Source organism: Numenius arquata, chromosome 8 (genome assembly GCF_964106895.1).
Source record: "Numenius arquata chromosome 8, bNumArq3.hap1.1, whole genome shotgun sequence".
Lineage (NCBI taxonomy): Eukaryota > Metazoa > Chordata > Aves > Charadriiformes > Scolopacidae > Numenius > Numenius arquata.
The window spans coordinates 1,259,759-1,287,616 of NC_133583.1; the positions used below are offsets into that span (position 1 = coordinate 1,259,759).

At 43.4% G+C, this 27,858-nt stretch overlaps 1 protein-coding gene across 1 annotated transcript in view; it reads right to left on the minus strand.

Moving 5' to 3' along the window:
* The window catches only part of GRM7 (glutamate metabotropic receptor 7), a 264,649-nt gene that overhangs the window by 88,304 nt on the left and 148,487 nt on the right, over positions 1-27,858 (minus strand). The window contains exons 3-4 of the mRNA XM_074151217.1: positions 19,542-19,683; positions 18,599-18,753 (exon numbers count right to left, since the gene is read on the minus strand). Coding sequence (XP_074007318.1) covers positions 18,599-18,753; positions 19,542-19,683 — 297 coding nt within the window. The remainder of the gene's footprint in view (positions 1-18,598; positions 18,754-19,541; positions 19,684-27,858) is intronic.

A 27,858-nucleotide genomic window follows, 5' to 3' on the forward strand; every position in this document is an offset into this window, starting at 1 on the left:
GGGGACCCAAGGCTGAGCTGGCTCCAGTGAAACCAGCAGCAGCCAGGTGACATTCCCAGTACCTCAGGAGGTGACCTGAGGGTGGGTGGCTCGTGAAGATCCACAACGTGCTGTTGGCATGAATGAACCAGGTATTTTTTTACTTTTATTTTTTTAAGAGAGACTGCTGTCACTTCTTGTTTACCAAAACCACTCACACACACTGTGAGGCATCTATTTCAATGTGTCAGCAGTGACTTTGAGGGCTCTGGGGTTATTTAATAAGGAAAATAATTAAACCTAATTAAAACACCAAGTTGTTGACCTACTGCATTTCTCATGTGCCTGAAGTGTTTTCAATTCTCAGCCCATGCGGCTCGTGAGCAAATACAACATATTGACCCAATTTCATACGAGTAGTGATTTTACCAGTTTATAGTATCTTTATTCTTCTCTATTTTGTCCAAAGTATGTCCACACTAACAATTGCTAGTTATATAAATTTTATTTACCCAGCTAGTAAATCAACACTCTACTGTGATTATTGATGCCAAGTCAGTTGGAAGCAGCTAATCAAATAATTTGGTGATTTTCCTAGCATTCACACAAAAATAGTTTAATTTACTGACATTAAATCTGGGATAAGAGCATTAGGTGTGGAATGGTAAGATCAATTTTAAAGACAGTTTTTTTTCAGATTTTATTACATTGCCCAAGCCACACACTACATTGGTGTCATGGAGCAGTTAAGATGGGCTCCAGATACTTTCTTGACCTTCTTACTCAATAAAAAAGCCATAACACCAAGTGATTTTATTAACTCCCTTCATGCCATAAAAATGCTTTGCAGTTGTTTTCTTTTTTACCAGTTGCCGATTTTAACAGTGAAAAGGGGTATTTTAGTTGATGTCACATTTGACTTCCTATATACATGACAAAGCACATCCAAGGAAAGGCCAGCTTGCCATAGTTAGGGGAAATCTGGGATTTTAAGCTATAAAGCTTCTGTTATGGAAATAGATATCTATGGGCTGATGAGTATCCTCATCACTTTTATAAAATTATACAGCTGCCACAGCAGGGAGATCGTGACCTAGGTGGTGTCTAGCCAGTGCTGTAATAGAAAGGTTAATACAGAAGTATATTATTATTCATTATTCTGCATTTTATTGCCCTCAGGCACTTCTTACTTTCACAGAGCTCCCATTTATATCAATGGAAACAGCAGAAAAGCCTAAAATTTATTTCTCCTATTTGTTATGTTTATTGCTGTAGCAGCTTGAGGCCTCAGCTGAGGATGAGGTTTTCCTGGACCTGCAGCCACTGGACAGGCACAAGGAGGAGCCCATGCCCATGCCATCCCCGCTTTCTCTTGCTGCCATGGTCTTCTAGATGGCACCAGGATCACCTTCCTGCCTGATCAGGAGGCTGATGTTCCAACCCAGAGGGACCCACCGTTTTCTTTACGAACAACAAAAACCCCAAATCCATGCCTCGGAGCATCGAGCGTGTTGTTACGGGGCAGAAGACGCCAAAGGCTTGTGCTCCCCTTCCCCGGAGCAACTGCAGACTTCATAATGCATAAGATCTTTGCATTTTCAGCCACAGAGGGGCTTTCTAGGCTGACACCCGTATAAGTCACCCGGGCTGCTTAATGCGTGCGGGGCTCTCCTTTCAGCTGAATACTCCACTTCTTATTCAGGCCACTCCTGCCGCCAGAATGAATAATTTTTTATGAATTGCAATATGCAGAGTCCCAGCCAAGGGAGAAACGCAGCTCAGATGAGCCTACTCTTGCGAGCGAGAATCTGTATCTGCTGTAAAGATTATCACCAGAATCAGGTCAAACAGAACAGATTTAAAAATACATCCAGAAGCAACGTCTCTCCCTGTAATTCATCCTTTCCCACTGCCCAGTTATTGAAAATGGGCTATTTGTCTTGCCAGGACCTTTCCCATGAGGTACTTTCTTTTCCCCCCTCATACCTGAACATGAGCAAAAAGCTTTTTTTTTTTCTTTTTAATATATTTTAAGACACATATCACAAGGCAACTCAGTTAATAGCTTGCTTTCCCTCTCACTTGCATACTCAAGTCTTCTTGAAATTATCTGTTGGTTTCTGCTTTACTGAAAAATAGATCAGCTTCTGCATTAATCTCATCTGGCAGCAGGAAAACTCCAGCGGAGTTAGACGGTGTCACCCAGGGACAGGGAGCAAAGTGGTGGCAAGTCAGGCCCGCGGGTCAGGGTGATGATCACTCTTTGCCATTAATAACACCCCCAAATTCTGAGCTGTTATTTCAGTTTTTCCTTTGCAATTAACTATTTAACTAAATCCCTTTGTATGCCTTGATGTCTTTTTCCCACTGTTTTTCCCAGTTCTTCCTTCCCACCCTTTTTGACTAAACAGGAGAAGCTGCTCCACAGATGGCCTGTTTGGTTTTAATAATGCAGAGCAGTAAAACCAGAGAGATACAGAAGGTCTAAATGCAGAACATGAGAGTGCTTTTCCTCCCTTTGATAGCAGCAGCAGACAAAATGCACATCGCATACCCTTTAAAGCATTTAAACTCAAGTCATTGGCTTGCATAATTTAAAATGAAGATAAAAATACTGAAATCCCTCTACACTGTAATGCAGAACCTGGAGTAACCCTTCCATATGCTCAACAGGTTGTAATTAATGCTAACAAAAAATAAGAATCAAGCAGCACACATAACAGACACGCCAAAATGAGCCAAAGAGCAGGTCAGCGCTGCCCATGGAGGATGGCGAGGTTCAGCACCGCATCCCCCGGAGCATCCCCACCGCTGGGACCATCACACCCCCCAACTCCCTACACGTGCCCCAAGTCAGCAGAAATGCCAAGAACAGGACCCACAGCGATGCGACACCAAGGGCGGTTTTCCATCACCCTGTGACAGCGACCGGCGGCGCCCAACGCACCCCCCGGCCGTGCCGTTCCAGCACAGGGACTGAAAAAAAATCAACTTGCAAAAACCAAATCAGTGCTCGGTGGCATTGTGATCCCTTCCCGGCAAACAGAACCCAAAAGGAAATCAGAGCCCATCCTCCTCCTGCCCACGGTGGCCGTGGGAGGCAGCGGTGAGAGATGCACAACGGAGGCTGAGACGTACCTGGCTCCTGCCGCGCGGGGAGCACGGGGGCTGCTCCTTCCCCCGGCTTCAAATATTATTTCCTCATACTGCATTCAATTCCTTCAATGCACAGAGTTAATCTTCTTTTTCTCTCTGTGTGTATTTGCCTGTGCCTCGCTGAAGTGTTACCATGTCAACGGGAATAATTACAAGTGTGTGTAAATATATTTACGTACCCTAAAATTTATATGCAGGCTCACAGACCCACACTTATACACACACAGCCCCCCCCCGCAACCAGACATCGGGAGTTGCCACGTTTTTTGCTGTTGACACGGTAACACTGGCTAGATGAAAGCAATAATCCTCTTTCAAAATGCGATTTAAGATGATGCCTCTCTTCTGCGTTGCCATCATTTAACTCACACGCAGGGCAGGCACCCGCCATCCCGCCCCGTTTCCTTCCTAGATTTTTGACAACTGGCTTCCTGATTATAAGGCGGCTTTAATAACGCCATCCAGCCAGAGCAGGCCAGGATGTGAGACAGAGGGATATAATTACTGTTCTCTCCCTCCTTCTCTACGATCTCCTCCGCTGAGACCAATAACACAAAGTTTGAGCTTCCACTCCGACTGTGTGCATAAATCACATCAAACCACAAGGTACTACCCAGACCGAGCGCTCAGACCTGTATGTGGAGAGGCAGAGATAACGGGGATGATTTCTGAGGCTGGGGGATGCGGTGCAATCACTTGGGCTGGCCTCAACGCCATGACATCCCACACAGGGTCTCCCACATCACCCCAAACACTTCTCATGGGAATGCCCTGTGGCTTTAAGGAAAGAAAAAAAAAAAAAAAGTTTTCCAATTCGATTTAAATATTTCAGGAGCAGGATACCCTGCTGGCACCCATTCCTCATCCTCTCATCACCTCTTGGTTTTTTTTCCTCTCCATTTCCCAGGGCTACCACACCCCTGGTTCAGCATCCCCCTCGGGACCCCAGCCCGCCTTAAGGACCACCAGGCAAGTGCCCTCTGCCAGTTCCCAGCTCGGATCCTCTCCCTATCTTCCTGCTTTCCCAACGTGCACCCAAGGAGCCAGCAGGCTGCAATCACAGCACTCGACAGATAAACCCAAGCCTCGTCCCCAAGGAACATCACACAGATCTCCTGAGAAGACAAATATCCAGGAGTTCCTCCCCTGGCTTGCTGCCCAAGACCCAGTACCGGGGACGGGGCAGCGGGGCCGTGGCCAGGGACACTTCCAAACCCAGCAGGTTCAGGGGACCTCTCTCGTCAGAAATGAGTAAGAGTCTAAACACAAGGAAACTTTTAAATGGCTCTCAAGTTGCAAGATAATTTGTATTCCCCTCTCTTCACACCAACACATTAACCAAATACATTATTTCCATAATGAGGAGATGAACATCTGTGTGGCTTCCCAAAATTTCAAGTGGCAATACTCGAGACAAGTATTCTCTCTTCGGGGATTGACACATCAGCATTTTAAATAATTGCCAAAGCTAAAAACATGATTTAAATTCTAAGGAGACATTAAGGAAAGAGTTCAGGTGTGATGTAGATTTTAAAAAAAAAAAAAAATAAAAAAAAAAATCAAAGCACACCAATTTAATTCCAAAAATTAAAGTTGCTGCAGTATTGTATTAAACTTCCTATTGGCCCCATGTAAGTGAAGTGCTTAAATGCAAACTTTAATGCAGCATGAGAAACAAATACCTGAGGTAGTTTTATGTTACTGAAAACGACCGGGTCTCTGAAGAGCTCTGGCTGACGTACTCTGGTCCACAGCCCCGGCCAGCCGGATGCCATCTCACAGGCAGGAACCCCACACCACCAGCCAGGCACAAAGACACACTCCCAGATAACCTGGCTTCGTTTCTTCCTGGCTTTTGTCCAATAAATCCACTAGATCTCCAGGGAAAAAGAAAGAAACCCCCACAACACTTTGCAAAGAGGCTACTTCACTACTTAGTTTCTGACTTAAGTAATAGCTTATGGCAGCTGGAAAGTCTCAGAAGGCCACAAAGAACATAAACAATGTATATTATGGGTACCCATCACCACCCCTGGGTGGGAAGGGACCAGCAGTTCCTCAAACCTCCTGCTCAGAAGCAGCCACCCCACAGATCTCAGCTCCCTTTAGCCCAATGCCTCAGCTGCCCATTACTACCAATACAAACACGCAAAAATATCTTCAACATCTTTCTTTCCCCCATACCCCAACCATTTTCCTTGAAGGCTTTACACAGCATCGGGCTGTAACCATCACAGAACCATAAACATCACAAACCAGGGGATGAAGCCAGAGAACAAACAGGCTCTTTTCAGGCAAATATCTTTAGCAACAAAGCCCGTGCGACAGCCTCCGCACACCGACATCGAAGAACAGAAGGGATGTCAATAACTTCCAGATGTCGTTAGCAACTCCTTCCATTAGATCCTAAAATATTTTTCTTTGGAAATTTATGCTATATGAAGTGGTAATTAAACTGAGAAACACAGCCTAAACTTGAAAAGAAAGATTAAAAGTATTTCCTCATTACAAGGGTAACTGACGGCTACTTGGAATAGGTCAACCTCTACAAGTACTCCAGGAAAGAAATTAGAGAGAGAGAAGTAAAATTTTACTTTCACTTCAGAAATATCAGCGGGAGCTCCTTGCATCACAGGGGCTCGTGTACATACCATGCTGGAGGAAAGCCAAGAACCTCATCTGCTCTGCTCGGTGTCGAGAAGTAAAGATGCTGGTACCATCCCTATGCAGGGAGAATATATTGAAGCCCAGGCTCTACAGGTGGCTACTATCAGTGCAATAGCAAAGCACTGACACTAATTAGGCTTAATCATTAATCACAAGCAATTACACCATTCTCTTTTCAGTAGCAATAGTTAATTCGAGGACACTCACTTCCTTCATACTTCATTCTTACAAAATCTAACACAATTACTTTTCGGAAGGTGAGATACATCAGCACCACGCACACAGGGCTATTGCTGAGCCACCAGCAGAGCCGAGAGCAGGATGAGAGGGGGAAGTTGGGGTTTTTTCTCTTTTTTTCTTTTTCTACATTTTTATATATTGGATTAGTAGAAAACTTTAGTTTCCCTGGCCCTTCTTTACTAAATAGCTTGTGTGATTAATCAATCACATCATTATTGTGTCCTAACTTAGTTAAGAGGGAGGAAAGACTTCAGGTGTAAAAAGCTTTGGTTGACTCCAGCTTGATGGCGGGTGTATATGGAGCTCTTGGCCCGTTGATCTGTGCATATGCATTAATCGTAAATAGGGAGTAATGGCTTTTCACTCTTCAAAAAGCAGCACAGAGGTGGCTCAGCCAGCAGCGGGAGTGGACACACAGCACCTGGGCTTGGGCTGTCCCCTAAACCCCCATCATCCAGTGGGAAACGGAAGTTTTCTAGCAGAGAAAATGTCCATTAATTTGCCCCATCTCCCAGCACACACGGTGCTCAGTCCCTGAGAAGCCTTCCTCCCTGAGGGCAGATGCTCCAAAGTGCACTGCCCACCTTCCAGTACAGCAGGGGTGTGTGACAACCTCACCAGAAGCTCTCCATCTTCTACCACCCCAAATAATCACGTGTTTCCCACCACCACATCCTTCCTCACCTCTCAGCCCCAGTCTCTGAAGCGGAGCAAACACAAACTGGGGGTGTTGGTTGCGTTTGTCCCGGTCCGGTTTTGGTAAATTCGGCCGAAACCACGACAGCGTTACGGCTGCGTTCACGTGAATAAGCGAGTTAATTTCTAGATGGACCATGCCATAGAATTGAAACAAAGACCGAATGACACTTTTAAGATATATTATCTCAAACCGCACAGAGGGATATTTTGACTTGCAAACACGTAGTTCTTCACCATTCGACAATTACGTTTTAACTATGAGACAAAAGATTTGTGTTTATCTACCCTGACCACATGAAGATCATCGATCTATTGACTCCTGCTTCACTCCAGTAAAGAGCTACCATATGTGATTACACTGAGGATTTTTTTTTTCTGAATTATTTTCCATTTCCTTTGGTCATTAGAGGGTTGTCACGCAGTCAGTCAAGAAAATGAAAACACATTCCCAAAGGAGATCTGCAAACCCAGCATGAGCGAAGAGGGCACTTTAGCATTCATTGTATCATCCTTAAGGAAATTATGTGTATTATTATGTGTATTATTTCCTAAACTATTACTTTCAAAAGCCTATAATCATTCAAGCATTAACAACACAAACTAAAAGGAAAAAAAAACCCACAACAAATCAAGCAAACAAAAAAACCCTTTCAAATTGCTGTTCGTTTCCTAAAATTAGCACATTTATTTTTGTGCCTGAACCTGTCCTACCCAGCGGAGCTCAGCCTGTGCCAGAAACGCACAGCTGAGGCGTGTTGGTGTGCGTGGAGCCCGCAGAGACCCTTCCCGGGGTGCTCCAGATCCCCACGGCGAGAACTAGGACGGTGATCAATATCCAGTCATGCAGGAAAACACAGGCACTAAGAGACACATCATACTTGCAGTGAATACATTTTTAATGTCTAATGTGGCCACACTGAGTTGCTACTCGCGAACAGGGATGCCATACTCGCGTTTCACTCCAAGAACAGCCTCAAACTTTTTTATTTTTGCTTTGCTTGAGGGATTGTGAAGTAGTATTTCTTTCCTGGCTTGTTAATAAAGAGAAAGAATAAGTAAGTCACAGAGGATTTCAGAGACTAATTTTGAGTTGCCTAGGGAGAGAATCTTTTCAGGTTGTAGCAAGAGAGTCAGAAATACCTTAAGAAATAAAGTTTTGTGAAAATTTAGGAACTTTTGCTTTCAATTCCTTTCAAAGACAGATAAAAACTGACCCCAGAGAGGAAGAGAAGTATTAAAAAGTTAATGCCTATTAATACTCAGAGATCTTTCTTGAGCCCAAATTTGTCACAAACATGAGCAAACATTAAGAGAGATCATCGGTCCTTCTGCTCAAATAACTGTCTTTCTTGGTTGCCCATTTTCAACATCTATGGGCAGCCCACCAGGCAGTGGGCTGGAAATGCTACGTACTGTATCAAACTCCTTCTGCTTTGCCAAAGCAATATATCAGAGATGAAAAATTATCTGTTCCATTGGGAACAGTCTGTAGGTCTCAGCCCTCCTGCAGAACGGCATTTCTAAAACTAGATATTTGGGACCATTCATGGCTGTTTTTACCTAAATCAGGAACAGTTTATCTCAGAAAGCTCCTGCAATTCCTTTTTTACATGAAAAATACACAACATATAAATGGCAAAACAAATACTCTGCCAATATACCTTCTGCGAAGCAGAAAAGCGCGTTAACCTCTTAAATTATGGTATAACAAACATCAGGAGAGATGCAACTCTCCCGCGAAGAGGAGAGGGGAGCTCTTCCCTCTCCCTCCCCATCCTCAGGGAGACCATGCTGGAAGATGTTGGGTATGATGCTCAGATGGACTGTGGGAACATCTCACCACCCAGCCTCCCTAATTCCCTTCTCCTGCCCCTTCCTGTCAGTGATGAAACCACTCGAGCTCTCAGCTCGATGCCGTAACACCCCGCATCATCTGGCCTGAGCCAAGGGGGCAAACACAGCCCCAGTGCTGCTCCAAAGGAGTGGGAGAAGGTGGTAAAATCTTTTCTTGACTTCTCCTTCTGTGCCTAAACATAATGAGAAACTAAAACATTTTTTTTTTTTAAAAAATTCTCCATCTCTGCTTTGGCTGCCCAGAAGGGACTCACTCGTGTCGGGTCTGGTGAGGTCTCCTGAACTTCCATCACTCCCCAGATCCTGGAAATCCTGCCAATTTTACTAACAAACATAAAATAAATTCCTACCAACAAACAAAGCTTGAAACTCTGCACAGAAGCAAGGACTAATAGCACCAGAAAACACTGGGATTTCTTAATTTGGGGGGGTTGGATAGGAAACTGCCCTTTTCCACCTTCATGTGGTTGCTCCATGCTCTCCACATGCTGCTGAGCACCCCTCGTGAGGACGGGAAGTTTGGTTGCCAGCCCAAGTTCTAACAATCACAGAATGGTTTGGGTTGAAGCAACCTTGAAGACCATCCAGCCTCGTCCCCTGCCCTGGGCAGGGACACCTCCCACCAGACCAGGTTGCTCCAAGCCCCCTCCAACCTGGCCTTGAACCCCTCCAGGGATGGGGCAGCCACAGCTTCTCTGGGCAACCTGGGCCAGGCTCTCACCACCCTCACAGCAAAGAAGTTCTTCCCCACATCTCATCTCAATCTCCCCTCTTTCAGTGTCAAACCCTTCCCCCTCATCCTACAACCCCACTCCCTCATAAAAAGTCACTCCCCATCTCTCCTATAGGCCCCCTTTAGGTACTTGAAGGGGCTATAAGGTCTCCCAAGTTGCCCTTGGCTCTGCTGCCTTGAAAAAATGCTGGAGAGCATCATATGGCCATCTGCTGCACGGGGGAAAAACTGCTTCCCCCCATGGAGCCTCTCCCACCACGGACACCCACTGATGCCCCCTGCGCAGAGCAGACCCGCAGAGGAAGGCTCAGAGGTTCCTCCCAGATCCCACGCTGGCACACAAAGATATCAGGCTTTCCAAAAATAAAATTTTTCTTTTCTGAATGGAAATACTCTCCCCAAATGTGTCCAAAAGATAGCTCATACAGCCCCAGTGTTAGATCATCAAGAGGAAAATTGTTCTTCAGAAAATGCAATTCAGGGTATTTCAAAACAAAGACCACCGATGATACATCTGAACAGTGATCAATGGCTAAATATTATTCTGTGAATTATCTCTCCTTACAGCGTCAACCATTCTAGTTTGTGTGTGTCTGTGTGTACACATCTCTCTCTCTCTCTCAAAACAACCACCCACACAATCTCCAGTGTCCTGGAATAACAGTTAAACATGAACATCAAAGAGAAAATGCCAACAGAAGCCCTGTGAGCAACACACAAAATACAGAAATACAGAGACACACACATATACCCAGGGAATGAGTAGCAGCTGGCTCCGGTCAGAGAAGTACCTTGATTTGGAGAAGGCAGGTCTGCTCTAGGTTGGGCGAGCAGTTCATTTCGTTTCAAGGGGCCCAAAGAGAAAGCTCCCCAAATCTTTATTTTAAAACATTCTTTATGGTCCAATTAAAGCTTTCTACCTGATTTCTTTGCTATGAAGCAGCAAGGCCATTTGAAAAGTACTGGTTCAAACCCCATTTGAGAAAAAATTTCTTGCTGATGCTGTTGTGGTTACGAGCTGTGTCTCGCCCTGAGCAGCAGCAGCGAACTCTCTGTAGCACTCTGAAAAGATCACACCTTCAAACCGTCTAGGAAACCCCCGGAGAACCCCGAGAACTGAACACCACAAAACAGCCAGATGCGTAATCTGAGCATAATACTACACTGAAATGATGTAGACATTTACATTTTTGAGTTGCAACAGCATGTGTTTTATTGGAACGCATCCCCTCACGGGAGGTCAGGCTTGGAGCCCTGTGGGGCATCTCCTTTGAGTCTGCGGCAGCAGAGATTACAGCTCAGACTTACAGGGAATCTTAAACAACAGAAAAAAAACACAACACCCTGAAAGCTTCAATGCCTTCATTTAAAAGAAAACGTCAAAATAACAATTTGAAACTTGATAAAAACTGTGTTTCTTAACTTCTCTGTATCTGCATATTAAAAAATAATGCCACCCTTAAGCTACTGTCTCTTTGAACTCACTAAACCTCTCCCCAAAGCCTTCGCTTCCACCCTTTAAAGCCAAGCACTGCATCGCCGCCGCAGCACCACAGCGAAGGGGCAATCTCTGCCTACATCGGGGAACAGACCCTGTCTGCCCGAATCTCCAGCATCACCACATCCATCACCCCCGGGGAGACTGGGCAGCCCCGTGCAGCCGTATGTAAGCCAACATTTCACTGCATCACACTTTTCATCATGGAGCCTCCTGCAGTATTAATTTAAATATTGTTATTAACAACAACAATAATTTAAATATTAGTACCGTGGTATTAATTTAAATTCAATTAATGGCTTCATCAGCATTGGGAAAGATGAGGGAAGGGTTCAGGGTCCAGCAATGGGGCAAGGAGTTCTCAGGGTGGCAGCCATCAAGGGAGAGAGAGAGAGAACTCCTCAGCAAACTTTCTAATTTATATTGAATGAGACGCTCATGACGTGAAATAACCCTGTTGGCAGCTTGGGGCAAGTGCCCAGGTCTCACTCCTCGTCCCTGCACCTGGGGAGCTCCAAAACAGTGAGACCTTGAAACCCACACCCCAGAGCTGGCCGTAAAGTAAATATTGTCACAAATTGAGACACTAGATTCTTCTAGAAGTCCAGTTTTCCCAAGCATTAGAGAAGAAATGAGTGCTGTGTTGCTCAAACCAGGACAGGTTTGGGAAGGCAATGGGAAAAATAAGTAAATTCTGGGAGGGATGGTCCATGCTTACTGCTTTTCCCTTAGGATGGGTGTCCCCAGCAGGACCGTCACAGCAGCCCCGCAGCCTGGGGGGAACCGAACCCCCTGAGCCAGATCTTCCCATCTCACTCACACTTTTAAAAGCACACGCTGGCACCCCAGGTTCACAGAGAAAAAGCTTGAGAACAACAGAGAACTGTAAAAGACTCTGAACCGGGATGTAAAAAAAAAAAAAAAAAAAAAGTCCAAACCAGACTATTTTACAAATATTCTTGTGGGATATATGACAGCCTTCTCTTCTCTTCAAGGTAAGGGCTGCACAAAGCACGTCTTTTCCCAGAGACACATCCTGGGGTAAAACACAGCCGTAGCAAGATGCAGGACAGCACACCCTGGATAAGATTCAATACTTTCTCTAACAAAAAGGAAAATGAACCCTGAGCTCCTTTGTTTTGCCAGACTGGGGATGTGAAGGTAAAATATTTGAGAGTCACCAAATAGTGAGATATAATTTCATACTATTTTTTTCCTTAAATCAGTACTCTTCCATTTTCTGGCTTTAAAACCGCCCAAACAAAAAAGAAGCAAATCGGCTTTTGTTGGAAATAAATACAAAATATTAAAGACGTGATTCACCATCTCTTTGGAAGACAAACAACTGAAAAATTCAAGGACAGTTACGTTGGGTTTAAGCACCTGGAACGCTACTGCTTTTTTTTAAGTAGCTGTGTGCTTCCTTGTGCTGAATTCGAGCCATTCTTTACCCTCACTGCTGAGACCTACATGGGATTGCAAACCTCAGCCACATCCACAGTTTGCTGGAATTGAACCATTAATCTGAAATCTAGCTGAATCCCGTTGCTTAGTTGCCTCAAATCCTGAACTCAGACCATAAAGAATATTTTTTTCATCCTGGGCAAAGCATTTTGCCAGACTTTCAAAATAACTAACCTCATATATAGATATATATTAGCCCCTGTATTTCTTTTACAGCTGTTCCTCTCCTTGGTTTCATTTCACTGTGAGCTGGTGTCCATGAAATCCGGTCACGTATAAGTAAGAAAGATAAGGAAGAGTATTTTAAAAGAAAAAAAAGCTAGAGGAAGAAGCGGATACCTGAAAGTGCTGAGTCAGTACCATGGATGCTGACAACACAAACTGCAGGTTAACAGCCCAATTTGAAAATTTTCGCACAGAAAAGAGGCACAGGAACACCAGAAAGCAAGAGGTAAGTAGATAGTTGTTTATCTTCTTTACAGTTGAGGTTAAGAGGAAAACAATGTCTAAGATATCCTCCAATAGAGAAACATTTTCAATTCATGGAAATCATATATATTTACTTTTGAGACTTTGTAAGAGCTACTGGAGGCATTTGGACTCCTTAAAAATATGGCTGCGATTTTCAGAAATTACTTCTCTCTGTTCCAGTTCTATCTCTGGGGCTTTATGATCCGTATTTCCTAAAAAGAAAGTGTTCAATATTTTCTATGCATCCTGCGAACCTCAATGGATCGGAGTGGGTGGATTACAAAAGAACATCCAAAATCAAAATTACTACTGTCTCTTGAAAATAGTGTTCACTACTTCAGATGCATTAACAAGAGGCTTAACAAGATACTAACAGGTATTACCAAGGGCTTACCAGGTGCTAGTTCTTCCTGTGCCAAGCCTTGAGCAAGAGGCTGGAGGGGAAGCCCAGAGATGCCACCTTGACTGTGATGCCTGGGCAAGCTCCGACCGAGCACCTCACCCAGAGTCTGCACAGGACCAGCAGCAAAAGGATACATCTTCAAGTGGTAAAATAGGAATATTTTTGCAGGAATAAAGCTGCTTATTTCCACATTTCAGCTGTGACAAAAAGATATTGCTGACCTGCCACGCAGCAAGTTGTAGCCACCTTTTGAAGGTCCAACCAACATCCTGAATGTTACCATTCTACCCATCACGCGTGCTCTCTACTGCCACACTCCTGAAGGAGTCTAATGAGCCATCTTTAATCTGAATGGATACTACAAACTGATATAATCAAATTTAAAATCTGAAGGGTAGATATTGCTTAGACTAGAAGAAAAAACAAAAAGGGGAAAGACACTTATTCTTAAACCCAAGACCATCTGCCTGGCTCCGTTCCTCTGACTTGAGTATCTTCTGAACACGGACTGACAGGTTTCCATACGGAATTCGGCAAGTACAGCACAAACCTGCTCCAAAAAGATCAGGCTTTTCCATCTCTCATGCACAGGTATCTCTTATAACTGGCAGAAAGATCTGTTCTTCCTCCAGGGAAAGAATTTAGGAACTCCTGACTGTGAATCTGCCTGCTGGGGAGAACTTTAATTGATGTCTGGACCAGTAGTATTATCGTCTTTCATCAGAGGGTCATCCAGATAACTCTTATATACATCTAGATGGTGTAATAAAAAGAGCTACCTCAGGCAGTTAAAACGCATAATTAGATTTGGGTACAGTAGTGATAACAAGAGGAGGAAATGCTCTGAAGTTTATTAAATCTACTGAAACATGAAGAGGTAAAGTGGCAGCGGAATACTTAAAGGTCAGTTTGTGATTAAAAGGATTAGTGTGGATGAAGTTCATTTCCAGCTAACAAAGAAATAGGGCTGCAGTTCATCCCAGCCATCGTTTGGGGAAGTCTGCGGCTGGAATGATGATCCAGTCCAGGAGATTCCAGGGAGCGTCTCCACATGTTTTTTCTTTCTGGTTTGGATGCTCTACAAAGCTTCTGGGACTTCAAATCAAAAATGTGACAAATGAACAACTTTCTCTTAAGACTGTCCCTGCCTGAGTAGAACACAACCACCTGCAATAACCTGCTGGTCTGAAGGCAAGTGTCTCAGCTGAACTGCAAGAACAAAACACTTGTTTTTCGAAGTCTCAACCTTTCTTCTTCCATTTTCCCTCTGGCATTTGAAATTTTGAGAACTTCCTATACTTGCTTCAACATCTCCCATTTTTACCACAATCCTGATCGCATCGTTACCTCATAATCACCCGCTTTCCTTGCCCGAAATCTTCCCGTAGCTCACACTTGCTCCTCTTGGTGGCATTTCATCCTTCCCGTGACCAGCAGAGCACTCTCCCTGGTTCCTCAGCCCCAAACCCATACAGGAATCTCCCCCATGTGCAACATTTATCTTTCTATTCAGGTGAATGAAGAAGAGGAAGGGTTTCTGAGGCACAAAGCAGCAGTAGGTGAAATCCCACCCAAAGCATTTTGGAGAATAAAGACTTTTTTGCGGATTCTTTTTCTGTTGTGTTGTTGTTTTAATGAATGTCAAATGCTTGCAGAACCACAGATGTTCATCATTTCTATACCATTGTAAAATGAATATAATAGTAATAATAACACTATTACATCCCGTTTAAACTTTAATTAGAAAATACATCTTTTGTCTGTTGCTTAAACTGTTTAATTTTTTTCATCTTCCAGCACTTTTCCAGCTCTCTGTGGTTATATTACACCTTCTCACTAAAATGTTACATGGATATTCTGAATAAAAGACTATTCAAAATAAGGCACGTGGCTGCGAACTCTTACACCCATAAGCACAGGTACCCACACTCTGCAGTGCAACACACTCTTAGTTGAGTTTCAGGACTGAGCTGATGTTTGAGTGATGTTCTGTGAGCCTGAGGACACACCTTCACAACCTTGTTTTGGAAGAGTTCAAAGGAACAATAACCAGAATACAATATTCTGCTGCCATGGTTCTTCTAAAAATAAATCCACCCTGCTTTTTATCCCCTGAAAACCTCGCGAAGCCTTTCAACTTAGTTGACACTTGGTTAAGTTGGCTTCAGAGCTTGTTCCAAACACAACTTTTCATGAAGTGATTACTATTTAAGTGTGCACTTCCTCTGGCTCACTGTCTACTGCAATTATGCAAATAAGATGCAACTTTATCCTTTCAGCATAATTACATCAAACACAATCGGGCTATATTAAGACTGACTTAAGATGAATGAATTCAGTTCATGTAATGATTTCCTAAATCACCCCGTGGGACTATGGCAAAGAAAATTTTGTCCCAAGAGTGACATCAAGTATCAAGACAAATAACTGCGCATGTGGGGCCTGATTCTACAAGAAACCGAGCGCTTTAGTTTCTCTCTGGAGTGGGAGGCTGCTGGGATATTCCCACTGTTACCAAAAAGAGGAACCTCAAATGGTAGATATGTAGATTGGTGTAAACACACCAACACATCTGCGTTTCCCATCTGGATTTTGAATTGAAGAGTCATGGCTGGGGGAGAAGAATTAACTCAAAAATGCCTTTTTCAATATAATGACTGTTTCAGTATATGACTTATATGACCAATAGCTTTACAGACATAAAAAAATCTGATAATCCAAAAAAGTACCATACCCACATGAACATGCAGGCACATTAATCTTCACTGCAATTTAACATTTCCTGGCTTATCAGCCCAACATTTTTCCCTGAAGCGTGAGAAGAGACCAGCAGCATCACATATTCCGGGTTAAGGAGCAGGTTAAGGCTGCAGTGCTCTCTGTTTCCAGTGAACGTCGTTAGGAATCTTTTTCTAATATATTACAAATACTATTTCACACAGTGATAAAAGAAAAAGAAAACAAAGAAGATGCACTTGAGGAGGAAAATAAGGGGTTTACTTTTACATTTTACGTTTACATTCGTGATGAATAAAGAAGTTCTCACCAAATCCAGTGGGAAAGAAGCTGTTGCCTTGCCCTGGAGCCCGTGAGCCGCAGGGGCAGGAGGCGGCACTGCTGCCCACCGCCCCCAAAAAAGGAGACTGCTGGGCTGGGAACCTGCTCCAGACACAGTCCTTCGGGGAAAATCTGGTTCCATTCTGCTAATTTAGTTTGTTTCCATCGATTTATTGGGAAAACCAAGGCTTCTTATTTAATTTATTTCATGTCTGCATCAAAAGAAATGCATCACTAAATTTTAGGAAGCAGATGTTCATTGCTGGATGATCAGAGAATAGCATTAAAATGTCTGTTTCCAGTTCTCTTGGATTCATGGCCAAATGAAATTACTGCAACAACAGAAAAGAAAAACAAAACAACACACAGCAGTCTAAATGCAAGGAAGGCAGAGAATCCATATGGATAACAGCCTTGCTGAGCGAAGAAATGTTAATACCTAAGGATTACTTACTTCTGTAAGCAACAGATTTCACTGGATGTTTCTCTTAGAGGATAAAACAGAAACGAATCGGTGAGAAAGGGGAAATGTCGAGCTCTGGAAAACTGCTCCAGGAGAATGGGAATTTGCTCTGTGCTCTTCACCATCCCTTTACTCTTCTGCCTAATGGGACCCAGCAGATGGCAGATACAGATGGCAATTAGGGATGGATGAACGGGACTGAAAAAGGTAAGAACCAGCCTGAACTTTTCTGAGGGGTCACAGAACAGCCAGGAGACATTTGCAGCTGCTCTTCTGGGGCACTTTTTCACCCTCTCCTTCCATACCAAGCGCGGCACCTACTTCTGGCAAAGGGTTTTTTCCCTTTCCCCAAAGCAACACGCAACTCACGGACCTAAAAATACGTATCTGCCGTGTGGTACCCGTGCCTGAAGAATGAACACAATTATACAGATAGGTAAAAGTAATTTAAGCATCACAATCATGCAATCTACGTGACTATAAGTGCAAAACTCAACTAGCCAACTTGTAGGCAATAGTCTAATATATTCACTGAATAAGAAGGTATTTGTGGGCTCAAGGGACTTATTTTTCTGCGGATATACTAAGTACGCTGATACGTGTAACTGTTATTTAGCCGACTGTCTGCACCTGAACCCTTCCACCCTGTTACCATCACTTGTTGTGGCTGAAAGCAAACCGCATGTTTCCCATTACGTCCAATGTATTTAATGCCTAATACAGAAGGAAAATATTTTAAAACAAACAAACTTGGAAAGTTTTTATTTCTCTGTACTGCTGGCAGACTTTTTGTTTCTGTGCCAGAAACCCTCAGGGACGAAAACAGACAGTAGGAAAAGATTATTAAAATATCCTGGTTTTCAGAAACAAAACACTTCATTGTATATCAACTTTACGTATTTACGGAGAAATAACATGTAGAAATGCCTCCAGGGTTTAAAAAATGTAAACCGATGAAGCATATTATATAGCTGAGAAGAATAACTGATGAGGTGGTGGTGTAGACACCGTAAAAATGAATGCGAATATTTGTCTTTCCAGTGAATGAAGACACCAGAACTTATTTTAAAGTGGGCAAGACTTTGAAGGGCTCTTTGGAGACCCTGCCCCACACAAAGACATGTGCCAGCCGAGGGGGTTGTTTTCTTTACTCAGTGTCTCCCTTACAAAGAACTTTTCTTTTCATATTATAGAGAACACAGACTAATTGGCGAGTTCGGTTTGCCCAGAGGAAGCCATTTGGATAGTTAAGCATCTATACAGACAAAAGGGATAACGAATTGAGGAAAGATCAGACAAGAAACACTTCAGAACACGACGAAATGTTGAGAAACAAAGGGATTATGTAAAAAAAGTTTCCCATAATTTTTATATACACATGCATATGTAAAAGTACATATATTTGTGAAGCACGCAAGCAATATTTATAAATAATTATAGATCTTGATCTGAATGTAATGAAAGTTAGGATAAGTTTAAAGGGAAACTGCCGATATTAAAATGATTTTTTACTCCTTCAGTGGAAAACTTACCCACTGCTTCTGAGATAATACACAAATTGCAAAAGATTTTCTCTTCCTATGTATATACAGTATATGTTACGATCATTTTTTTTAAACTTTAAGTAATAAAGGTCCTGTCATGTCACCACAGCTTAATATAAGCTCTGAAACCGTGCCTTTAATAAGTAGCTGTGCGTAGCTTCTCAACCGTGGAAATAACGTGTAGTTTTCAGATGAGAAACACAGACATTTCAGAAAATTTCAGGAGACAGAGACTTACTCAATGTACTTTGTAGTCTCTGTATCACACCATGTCTGCACACATTCATTCACAAAACACATATCAGAAAAAAATATGGATGACAACTTTTGTACCAGCAGAGTTGCAGGAAGCAGGAGAGAGAGCTCTTACCCTCGATGGTCGCTCGCTTGGGCAGGATGGTGATGGCTCCCTCGGCGACGTCCTCCTGCTGAAGTAAGGGGCTCACCTTGGAGCCCCACGTGTCCGAGCCCACCCATAGGAAATGACCAACCTGATCCGCCCTCTTGGCAGCTGCCAGGATTTGCCTGCGGAGAAGAATGTTTTGTTCACAGATTAATTTCATTTAAAGATATAATTGCTTGGAAAAAAACGGTGTGTTGCAAGCCTAGATTGAACAGAAATAGCATATTCCTGTACCCAACAGAGCTCAGGAATTTCACAACACACCGTATCACGATTCACGCAGCACAGTTTGAACTTTTCTTTTAATTCACCCTATATTCTAAGACTGAAATACTGATTCCACTAAAACTTCAAGTTTTGTCATTGACTTTACTGTAACTTTATCCTAACTTATTTGTGCCTTATTCTGTAGAACTGAGCCTCTCAGCAACTGACAATACCATCAAAATTTTAAGCTAATTTATAATTCTGGAGAGAAAAGATGTAACATGGGCAAGTGAGAGTCACACTTTTAAAATATTCTTTATATTATTTTATGAACAAGTGGTATGTGGTTAAACCTGGAGCATCCAAGCCATTTTATCACTAGTAACCATCACTTGCCATAAAATAGACTTTGAATTAACGAATAATACAGAGTAATGTGAGCTTGGAGAGAGGGGCTCCTTCTTAATGCCTCTTTGAGAGGCAAGGTCAGGTCTGCCACCCAATGCATGAGTAACCCAAGCTTCCAGACCTTGATCAGCATCCCCCTCTCCCCAGTACAGCGATGCACGGTCTGGGGCAGCAACAGCAGCACCTCCACAACATAAGCTCTACATCCCCACTTCATTATTTGTATTCTTATTTGCTTTCTCTTTCCTGCATATCTATCAAGCACAAATGAATTCATTCCCTCAGTCATCCTTACTTTATATCCTCATCGTTGGCAAAAATAACGATGGCCCTGGCGTTGGGAGTTTCTAAGAGCTGCTTGATAATTTTGTCGAAGTCAATGGTCTTGTCCTTGCGATCCTGGGGGATTTTCAGGGACTGAGCAATGCAGAGCCCACCTGCAGAGGAAAGAAGAAAGACAGACTCTGTCAGAGGAGAGCACAGGAATGGCAGCGGGAAATACACATGGCTGGTAGGGGAGGCTGGTAGGAAGAGAAACTCTCCGATTGGATCGCTGCCCTTACACAGCACTTAATCTGCATGTCAAGCTTCCTGAGGGATTCGTACAACTATTTTTTTGCACAGAGCACTCATTGGGATACACAGTGTGCAGCGTGCCTGGGTAGGGTCATGGATTAAACAGATGGGCAAGAACAATATCATAGAAAAGCAAAATAAACAAATGAACCAGTCAGTAGAGGGATTAAAAAAAACCCAACCACAAACAAACTTGTTTGTGAACAAGCTTAAACTGATTTAAAAAAAACAACATCATCATCAGGCTGAAAGGCAAGTGATGTTGACAATGTGTTAGACAAACTTCATTTCAGTGAAGAGCTGAGATTCTTTTGAATTTTGTAAGTTGAAGGATATTGAGGGAAAATTCTTCCACTGAAACAACTTCTCTGGAATAGGAACAGCAAAGGAGCTGAGATATTGGCAAGCAAAGATCGTTCAAGAAAATCGTTGCTCATTCAGCTGTCCATCACCAAACGGGATGGAGCAGCCCAAGGAATTGAGGCCTCGGGATAAAGTGCATGTCTGTGAACAGGACTTCTCACGAATACACAGGTGACACTGCAAAAATGGCATCAACACAGTAATAGTGATGGATCCATCCATACCAAAGAAATATTCAGTTCTAGCACAGTTCACATATTTCACATATTACAGTTCTATAGTTTGTTTGAGGGTGAAAAAAACAACCAAACAAAAAACCTCAAAACCAAAACCCCACTGCTCCAGTGCCATTCTGCTTGTCATTGTTGGCAGATCAAAACACACTTTTGCCTTCATTATTTTGTTTCTCAGTGATAAACACTTTCATCTTTTATGGCATCTTAGATATCAACTTCCTCAGCATACTGCAAGGTGTGTTAATTAATAAAGTATCAGAGATGCATAATAAGAAACAGCGGCAGAGATGAGTTAATTAAAAGACAGCAGGACAAAGGAGATATTCACAGATATGCTTTAAAATACAGATTTAAATGTCCTGTTAAATGAAGTAATAGAGAAGGCGTTCTCAGGGCCAGAGCAGAGAGGAGGAGGCTCATCCCCGTCGGCACACGGGATCTGCCGGGGAGAACGGAGTCGTCCCAAACCAGGGCAAAGCAGACACACAAACACCTGCAGAAAAAAACACTGAACGTTCGTAAAGACCAAATGCAGGGGCTTAAAATTGCAAAATGGAGCAGTTCTGCAGATCTCTGAGCACTTTACAAAGTAGGTCAGGATCATTTCGCCTGATTTTAGACCCAGAGGAGCTGAGACACAGAGGCTGCCTGAAGTCAGGCCAGGCCTGTTGGTAATGGCTGATCCAAAGTCTCTGGGGAAAAAAAGATTGGTTTCGGTGGGAAGAAATAAAGTGGTGAAAAGGAAAGCCTGAAAAAGAATAGAACAGCGTAATAACCCCCAAATTTTTCTCTGACTCACACAGAATGTTTCATTTTGTTTTACAATTATTACAACCTGAAATTATTGTAAATTGCTGTTTGTTCTTGAAAAGAAAACAATGCTAATTTTTAAAAGTGAACTTCACTTTGAAACGAGGAAAGAACGTCTGACTGCTAAGAAGTTCAAAAAGTTTAAACATTTTTTTTAAATGCTCTTTTTATTTGCCCCAGTCAGGATTAGACAGAATCACCTCAAATCCAGGAGCAGAGTTTCCCAGCTTTCCTGAAACTCCCCATCCACTTGGCAGGGACGATGTGCTGGTGGAAAGCACCCCCGGGCAGCTCGGGGTTTCAGCTCCGCAGGCAGGGCCAGGGCACCTGCCGAGCGCAGGGAGCCACAGACCGCTGGAATCCGAGGGGATGCCAGCCCTGTGTCTCCCTTGGGCAAAAATCTCTCTCTCCCGGCATTGTGCCTGAGGAGAATTTATTTATTAGCTGCTCCTGGAAAGTACCCTCCATCACACCAAGCCATTTCGAATCTCCGATCAGAAAGTCCTATTTCTCTTGTTAAATAAGGATGTGGGAACTTTGGAGAATTCATTGAGAGAAGCGAAAAAAAAACCAACCAAACAAAACCAACCCAAACCAACCCACAGGCTGTTATAAAGCACCAAGATTTGTCACTTGAAAATTTATGCATTCCTTCCGCGGTGCCCTTTCGAGAGGCTCCCACTTGGACATGGCAGCACAGGAGAGGATATATTTTATAGTGTTGAGACCAAAGGGCTTTTGCGCGCTGAATGGAGCCGTTATTTAAACACATCTGAAGCTGCCGGGAAGGTCCCTTGCAATCCCTCATAGCTCTCCATCGCTTTCACTCAAAAAAGCCGGCTCTCTCAGGAGAGGATTGGAAACACAGCCCCAAGGAACAGACCCCAGCTGGATCCAAGGGAAAAAATAATAATTAATACCCTAGATCAGGTGACACGTTGTTGTAAAACTACTATTAAAAAAAACCCCAGTATTTAATATTAAGTAATTGTGAGCTACGTGACTTCAGTGACTGAAAAAAAGGCTAAAATCGCTGGGGAGGCTGCTCGCTCAGCAACCCACCCTGACAGTAATTACACCTCTCGTGTGGGTCACGCGATCTCTATCGCCTGGACAGAGAAGCCAAAAATCTTATTATAGCCGATAATGATTCCAGCTGAACCGAGCATCTTTGGACAGAGAGGCAGCTGCGGCCAGGCTCTCAATAGCAAGGGAAAAAAGCCTCTAACGCAACGTACAGCTTCAAAGTATGTAATTTCCCCCGGGTTTTTTCAAAGAAAAGAGATGCCAGGGTGGAGAAAGGAAACAGTTTGGAGTTTGGGAGGGCAGATTTCAGGTCCTTTTTGTGATACAGAGTTTTTCTACTGCCTTTGGGAGGTCAGGTCTTCATTTCTCTGCTGTTCATTGGTGAAGGGAGGGGAACACAGGTTCTTTTTTTAACGTGACAATTACGGTAGCGGTGCCATGGTCAAACTCGATGCATTTACAGCTCTTGCAGCCGGGATGGTGGAAGAGCCTTCCCAAATGGAGTGGCTGATGAGATGCCCTGGTAACCTCCGTGCCATCTCTGGCACAACAGAATTATAGATAAATGGTAAGCAGGAATTATGGCTAAGTGGCAAATATCAATGATTAAACCCCAAATATCTTATTTACAGTATGGTGGCTACAATGCTGTCAATGTATTGGCAGGAGAAGAGCCCGGCACGAGAAAGCCCTCTCTGAGGCAGCACGAGGAGCAGAACGGGCTGGGGCTGTACACGGCGGATGAAGGGCAATAAGAAAGGCAGAGAAGGAGGATGCAAGAGGACCGAGACCCAGATAAGACAGTTGAGACACATTGATGGATATTCGGATTTTAAACCGCTGGTGTCTCTTCCAGGAAAGTGACACTGTTACAAATTGACTAATAACGTGCTCCCAGTCACCGAAACGGGTCAGCCTGTATTATTTTCTTATTTGCTTTGTTTTGCTGGAGTCCACACCAGGCAGCATTTGATATCCGAGCAGAAGCTCTCGCCGGAGCAGCGGGGTGATCCATCCCAGCCACCCGACCACACCGGTGCCATTAGCTTCTGTTTACATCCAAGCTTAGGAGCTTGAATAAAAGCGTTCCCATCTCTGTGGAGGACCTCGTGGCAGGCACAGGCACACGCCGTTTTTCATTCCTTAGCAATAATAGACGCCCAAGGAATCGGGTATATATTGGCCAAATGACACACATGAAGTAAGTTTAACTTTCATATTCTCATCCTGCGTTCTTATTACAATAGGAAACACACGTGCACAGTTATTTAAACTGCCAAGCTAATTCCCAGTGCTCCCGAGGTAAAAACCTCCAAGGGAATGAAGTGGTAAAAATGTGAAAGTTGCAAATTAAGGATTTTGTCACAGGATTTCTGCAGGAACATATTACCCTTGAAGGACTGGAGAGGCGGCAAGTGCTCTAAGTAGCTAGAGGCCGTTATGGCAATTAACGCAGTCCGGGAGCGGAGCCCCCGCTGCAGCCTGCGACTGTGCCGGAGCCCCGCCGTCCCCCCAGCACCGGTCCCAGTAGCAGCACCTCACATTAAACCAGTTGGTTACAGAGGGTTCCTGCCTTTAGTTACAGTCATTTCTGTCCAGCGAGTGAAGACAGCAGGCAACGGGGATTCTACAACCAAATGTAAAGATTGTTATGAAGATAATGGATATTGGAGATGCATAAGAGATAGGAACATTGTTCAAGCAATTCTGCCAGCAAACGTTTAACTCCTTCAATGATGGAGTTTTAGGAATTCACAAAAACCAGAATATGAAAGGCAGCCACAACGATGATGAGGCGGTCAGTTCTATACCACTCTACTCCTGCAACAACATCCTTTCTCTTCTGGCCCATGTACACAAGTCCAACATTGGCATCTTTTTCATCCTTCCCTGCTGCCAGCAAATGTTTTTTTTTTTTTTTAATAACGTCAAATCTGGGATGGGAACACCAGGAGCAGACCTGGTGGGTTCAGCCTTTCCAGATGCGCCTTTATTCAACAAGTAAGCCATGAGAACGCACAACGATCTATGAAAAGGATAAGACAACAAGGCAAACCATTGCCTCAAACAATGACTTGAAAATTATTTGGTTTTACAGCTTCGGTTTGTGCCACTTTGGCAAACTGACCCAATGGTTTGGTATTGTTCCCAACATTAAAATTCCCCGCACTGCAACCACTGGCAGCACTCTGAGAAAACACAGAAATGCTAACATTTCAACCAAAATTAACAGCAGACATTTTTGGCAACCAAACAAAACGCAAAGTGAAGCCGAGTCCCTTCTCCCCGGCTGGTGAAAAACAATTTTCCCCCCAAATTGTATTTCTAGTAGAAGAGCCTTCTGAACTTCGTGAAATCACTGACAAGACTCATTGTAGCAGAGTTTCTCTCTCAAGAAACGCCATTTCTAGTTAATCTTTGCACAAAGAGGACCTTCTTTAGTTCCAATTTGATCCTTATAATGGTCCCTGCTTTCTCACATGCGTCTGGAGAAGTTTTAATTAAGTGATGCTGGAGACAGAGGAAATTTATCTTGAGGTACTGCTCAGGATGCTGGCAATTAAGGATGTACAAATACCTGATTTTTTGGTTTGGCTGCCAGACTGAAAAAGAAAACGTAGAGATCAAACTTTTTTTGGTTGATAGACCTTCATTTTTTCTCATTAAAATAAAAAAATCATACAATTAATTTTACCTAAAACAATGATCTCTGTTTAATCTGAATTGGAAACAGTCATTATTACACACCTGCAGGAGGAAATAAACGAGGAGGAGCTACACAGGAGGTTCTGGTTTCTCCCTCTCACCCAATGATTAAAACAGTCATTGGGTAAAATATGAGTTTCCTCCTTTCCCAGAGAAGTCTGGAACTTGTGTCTCAGATGTCCCAGCGTCCTGACCCTGCCTTCGCCTGCTGGTACCCGGGGCAGAGACGCACCATCCCCAACTGGAGCAGAAGATGATGTTGATTTTTCAGTCAGAGAACAGCATCAAAATCAAGATCAAAGCCACCACGTGCAGATGGCAAATTGCTCTCCGGTACAGGGGGGACCCCAGCGTCCCCCCAGGAGCACGGCCATCCCCACACTGCTGTGGGACGAACCGGCAACCTGCAGCCTCATCTTCCTCCCCCTCTCTCCCCAACCGAAGCTGCAGACTGAGTTTAGTCTCCATTTACAAATAGATTTAGGAAGCACAAAATCAAATTTCCCCCCCACAACTAGTCATCAATGGAATATTTTCTGTCCTTTTTTGCAGAAAATTACTATTCAATTAGGAACAGAAAAAAAATCAGTACTGGAGCTCGGGGAAGGAGAGAGCAGTAGGGGTGGTCAGAAAAACCCAAGCTGAGCGGGTGAGCATAGGCGGGCTGAAAAGGACTAGTTGTGCAACAAGTGGGATGATGCGACATCTGTTTCTTGATTTCCTGCTTTCACTTTTTAGCAAAATGCCTTATAGGAAGGATTTAGTTTGTTCAATTACTGTCAGGAACAATGGACTAAACCCACTCATTTCCTGCCTACATCGGATGCCGGCTTTCTTCTTTTTCCCCTTTCCAACAGAATACTCATGTAAGATTCTGCTTCACAAGTATCCTCAAAAAAAAAAAAAAAAAAAAAAAGTTTTGCTATGAAAACTTGTATTGAGACATTCAAGGAAGTTGGTTTTGAACTCTGGTGATATAAAAGATATCTTGTGAGTACAAGAAAGCAGAAAAAAAAAGAAGAAAATAAAATAACAAAACCTGCAATCTTTGCAAAAGGTGAAAAAATGAAAAGTTATAAAATCGGGGTTAAACAATCATACTCCCAAGGCTTATTCTCAAAGCGCTTTTTAAATGCCTGTTTTACTTCTTCCATCTTGCATTTTATTTTCTCACTATCAACCCTAGGAAAGAGGACTGGATCCTTTCATGCAATGGGACCTTGCTGGGAACAAACGAGTAAGAGCCCCTTGGTGCTCCTCTCCTGCGCTGCCTTCAGGACCCACAACAGCTTCTGGGCAGAGGAAGCTTTTTCCCGGGGTTCTCATTCCTGCTGTGCAAAACAAATGGAGAAGTCAAAACTCCAGTGGAGAAATTGAGACTTCAACCTCTGATGGGAGATGTCTCTGCCCAGGGCAGGGGGGTGGCACTGGATGATCTTTAAGGTCCCTTCCAAACCAAACCATTCTACGATTCTATGCCACGAAATAACCAATGTGTTCATCTTACAGAATCATAGAACTGCCTGGGTTGGAAGGGACCTTTCAGATCATGGAGTCCAACCATCAACCTAACACTGAAAAAGACCATCACTAAACCATGTCTCTAAGCACTGTGTCTACCCATCTTTTAAACACCTCCAGGGATGGTGACTCAACCACTGTCCTGGGCAGCCTTTTCCATTGCTTAATAACCCTTTCAGTGCAAAAAAAATTCCTAATAGAAGGTCTGGAGCTGCAGAGGCACATCCTCAAGCCCATCTATTCAGTGCAGAGCGAGTCCCAACAGCCCAAGCACTGCGAAAGATTATCATAGGAGTTTTTTTTCACAGGAATCCTACTCCTGTGTCACACACGTGGGACGGAGGTTGGGCCACATCACATAACGCTCCAGTTCACAGGCAGCTCGAGGACAGGCGGGCGAGTTGAGCCATCTGGGCGGCAGCAGTTGCAGAGCACACAGCAACTTGGAAGAAGACAGAGAGTCTTAAAAATACCGTGGCTGCCTTCCTCGCGCCCGCTGACAGATTCTGTGCCGCGCCGCCGAAAGGCAAAAACCCCAAGAGAATTCTCTGTGCAAGTTCAGGCAGTCATGCAGTAAATTGTTCGGGGCATTAAACACCTAACTCTGGTATTTAAGGGTAATGGATGTATCTAGTAATCAAAGTGTTGCTTCAGTATCCATGGATACCCATGATTATGTGGAATTTTGATTCTGGTACAACACTAAGTACATTATTCTGCTTCCCTGAAATTCTCCAAGAGCTATTTTTCTTATCACCACTTAATTGGATTATCAGGTAGCAAAAGAGACAATTTAACACTTTTTCAGATGATTTATCTACAGAGATAGTCTTTTTGGGGTAACCACTTTTAGCAATACTGAAAACATCGCTTCAGAAAGTTATGTTTGCTGTTGCTAATTATTAAAAGGAACCTTAAATTAATTTCATTAATATGTTACTTTAAAATTAGCAGCTGCTGAAAGCTGCCTCCTGGATATTTATTATACTTTATATATTTATATTTTACTTCTAAACCTCACATATTCTGTAGAAGAAAAAGAAACCAGTGGCAGTAACACTGAAGACTGAGTTTAAAGAGGTCGGTATTCTACCCACATGAAAACTTTGATACCACAATTGAGGATATTTCCCTGATAAAGCCAGCCTAAAGGAGCAGGAATGTCCTATTCTTGAGATACAGCCAGGCCTGCCAGCTTGCTTGCCGTCAAACTCCTCACCAGTAAAACAGTTATTCAAACAACTGACACAAAAGCCACAAAATCTTCAAAGAGCAATCACTGGGAAGTCAATACATGACTCACATCTTTGCTTTAGAGAAGAGTGAACATTGTGCAGCAGGAGCAGTGTGTCAGGTGGGGGGTTTAAGGTGATT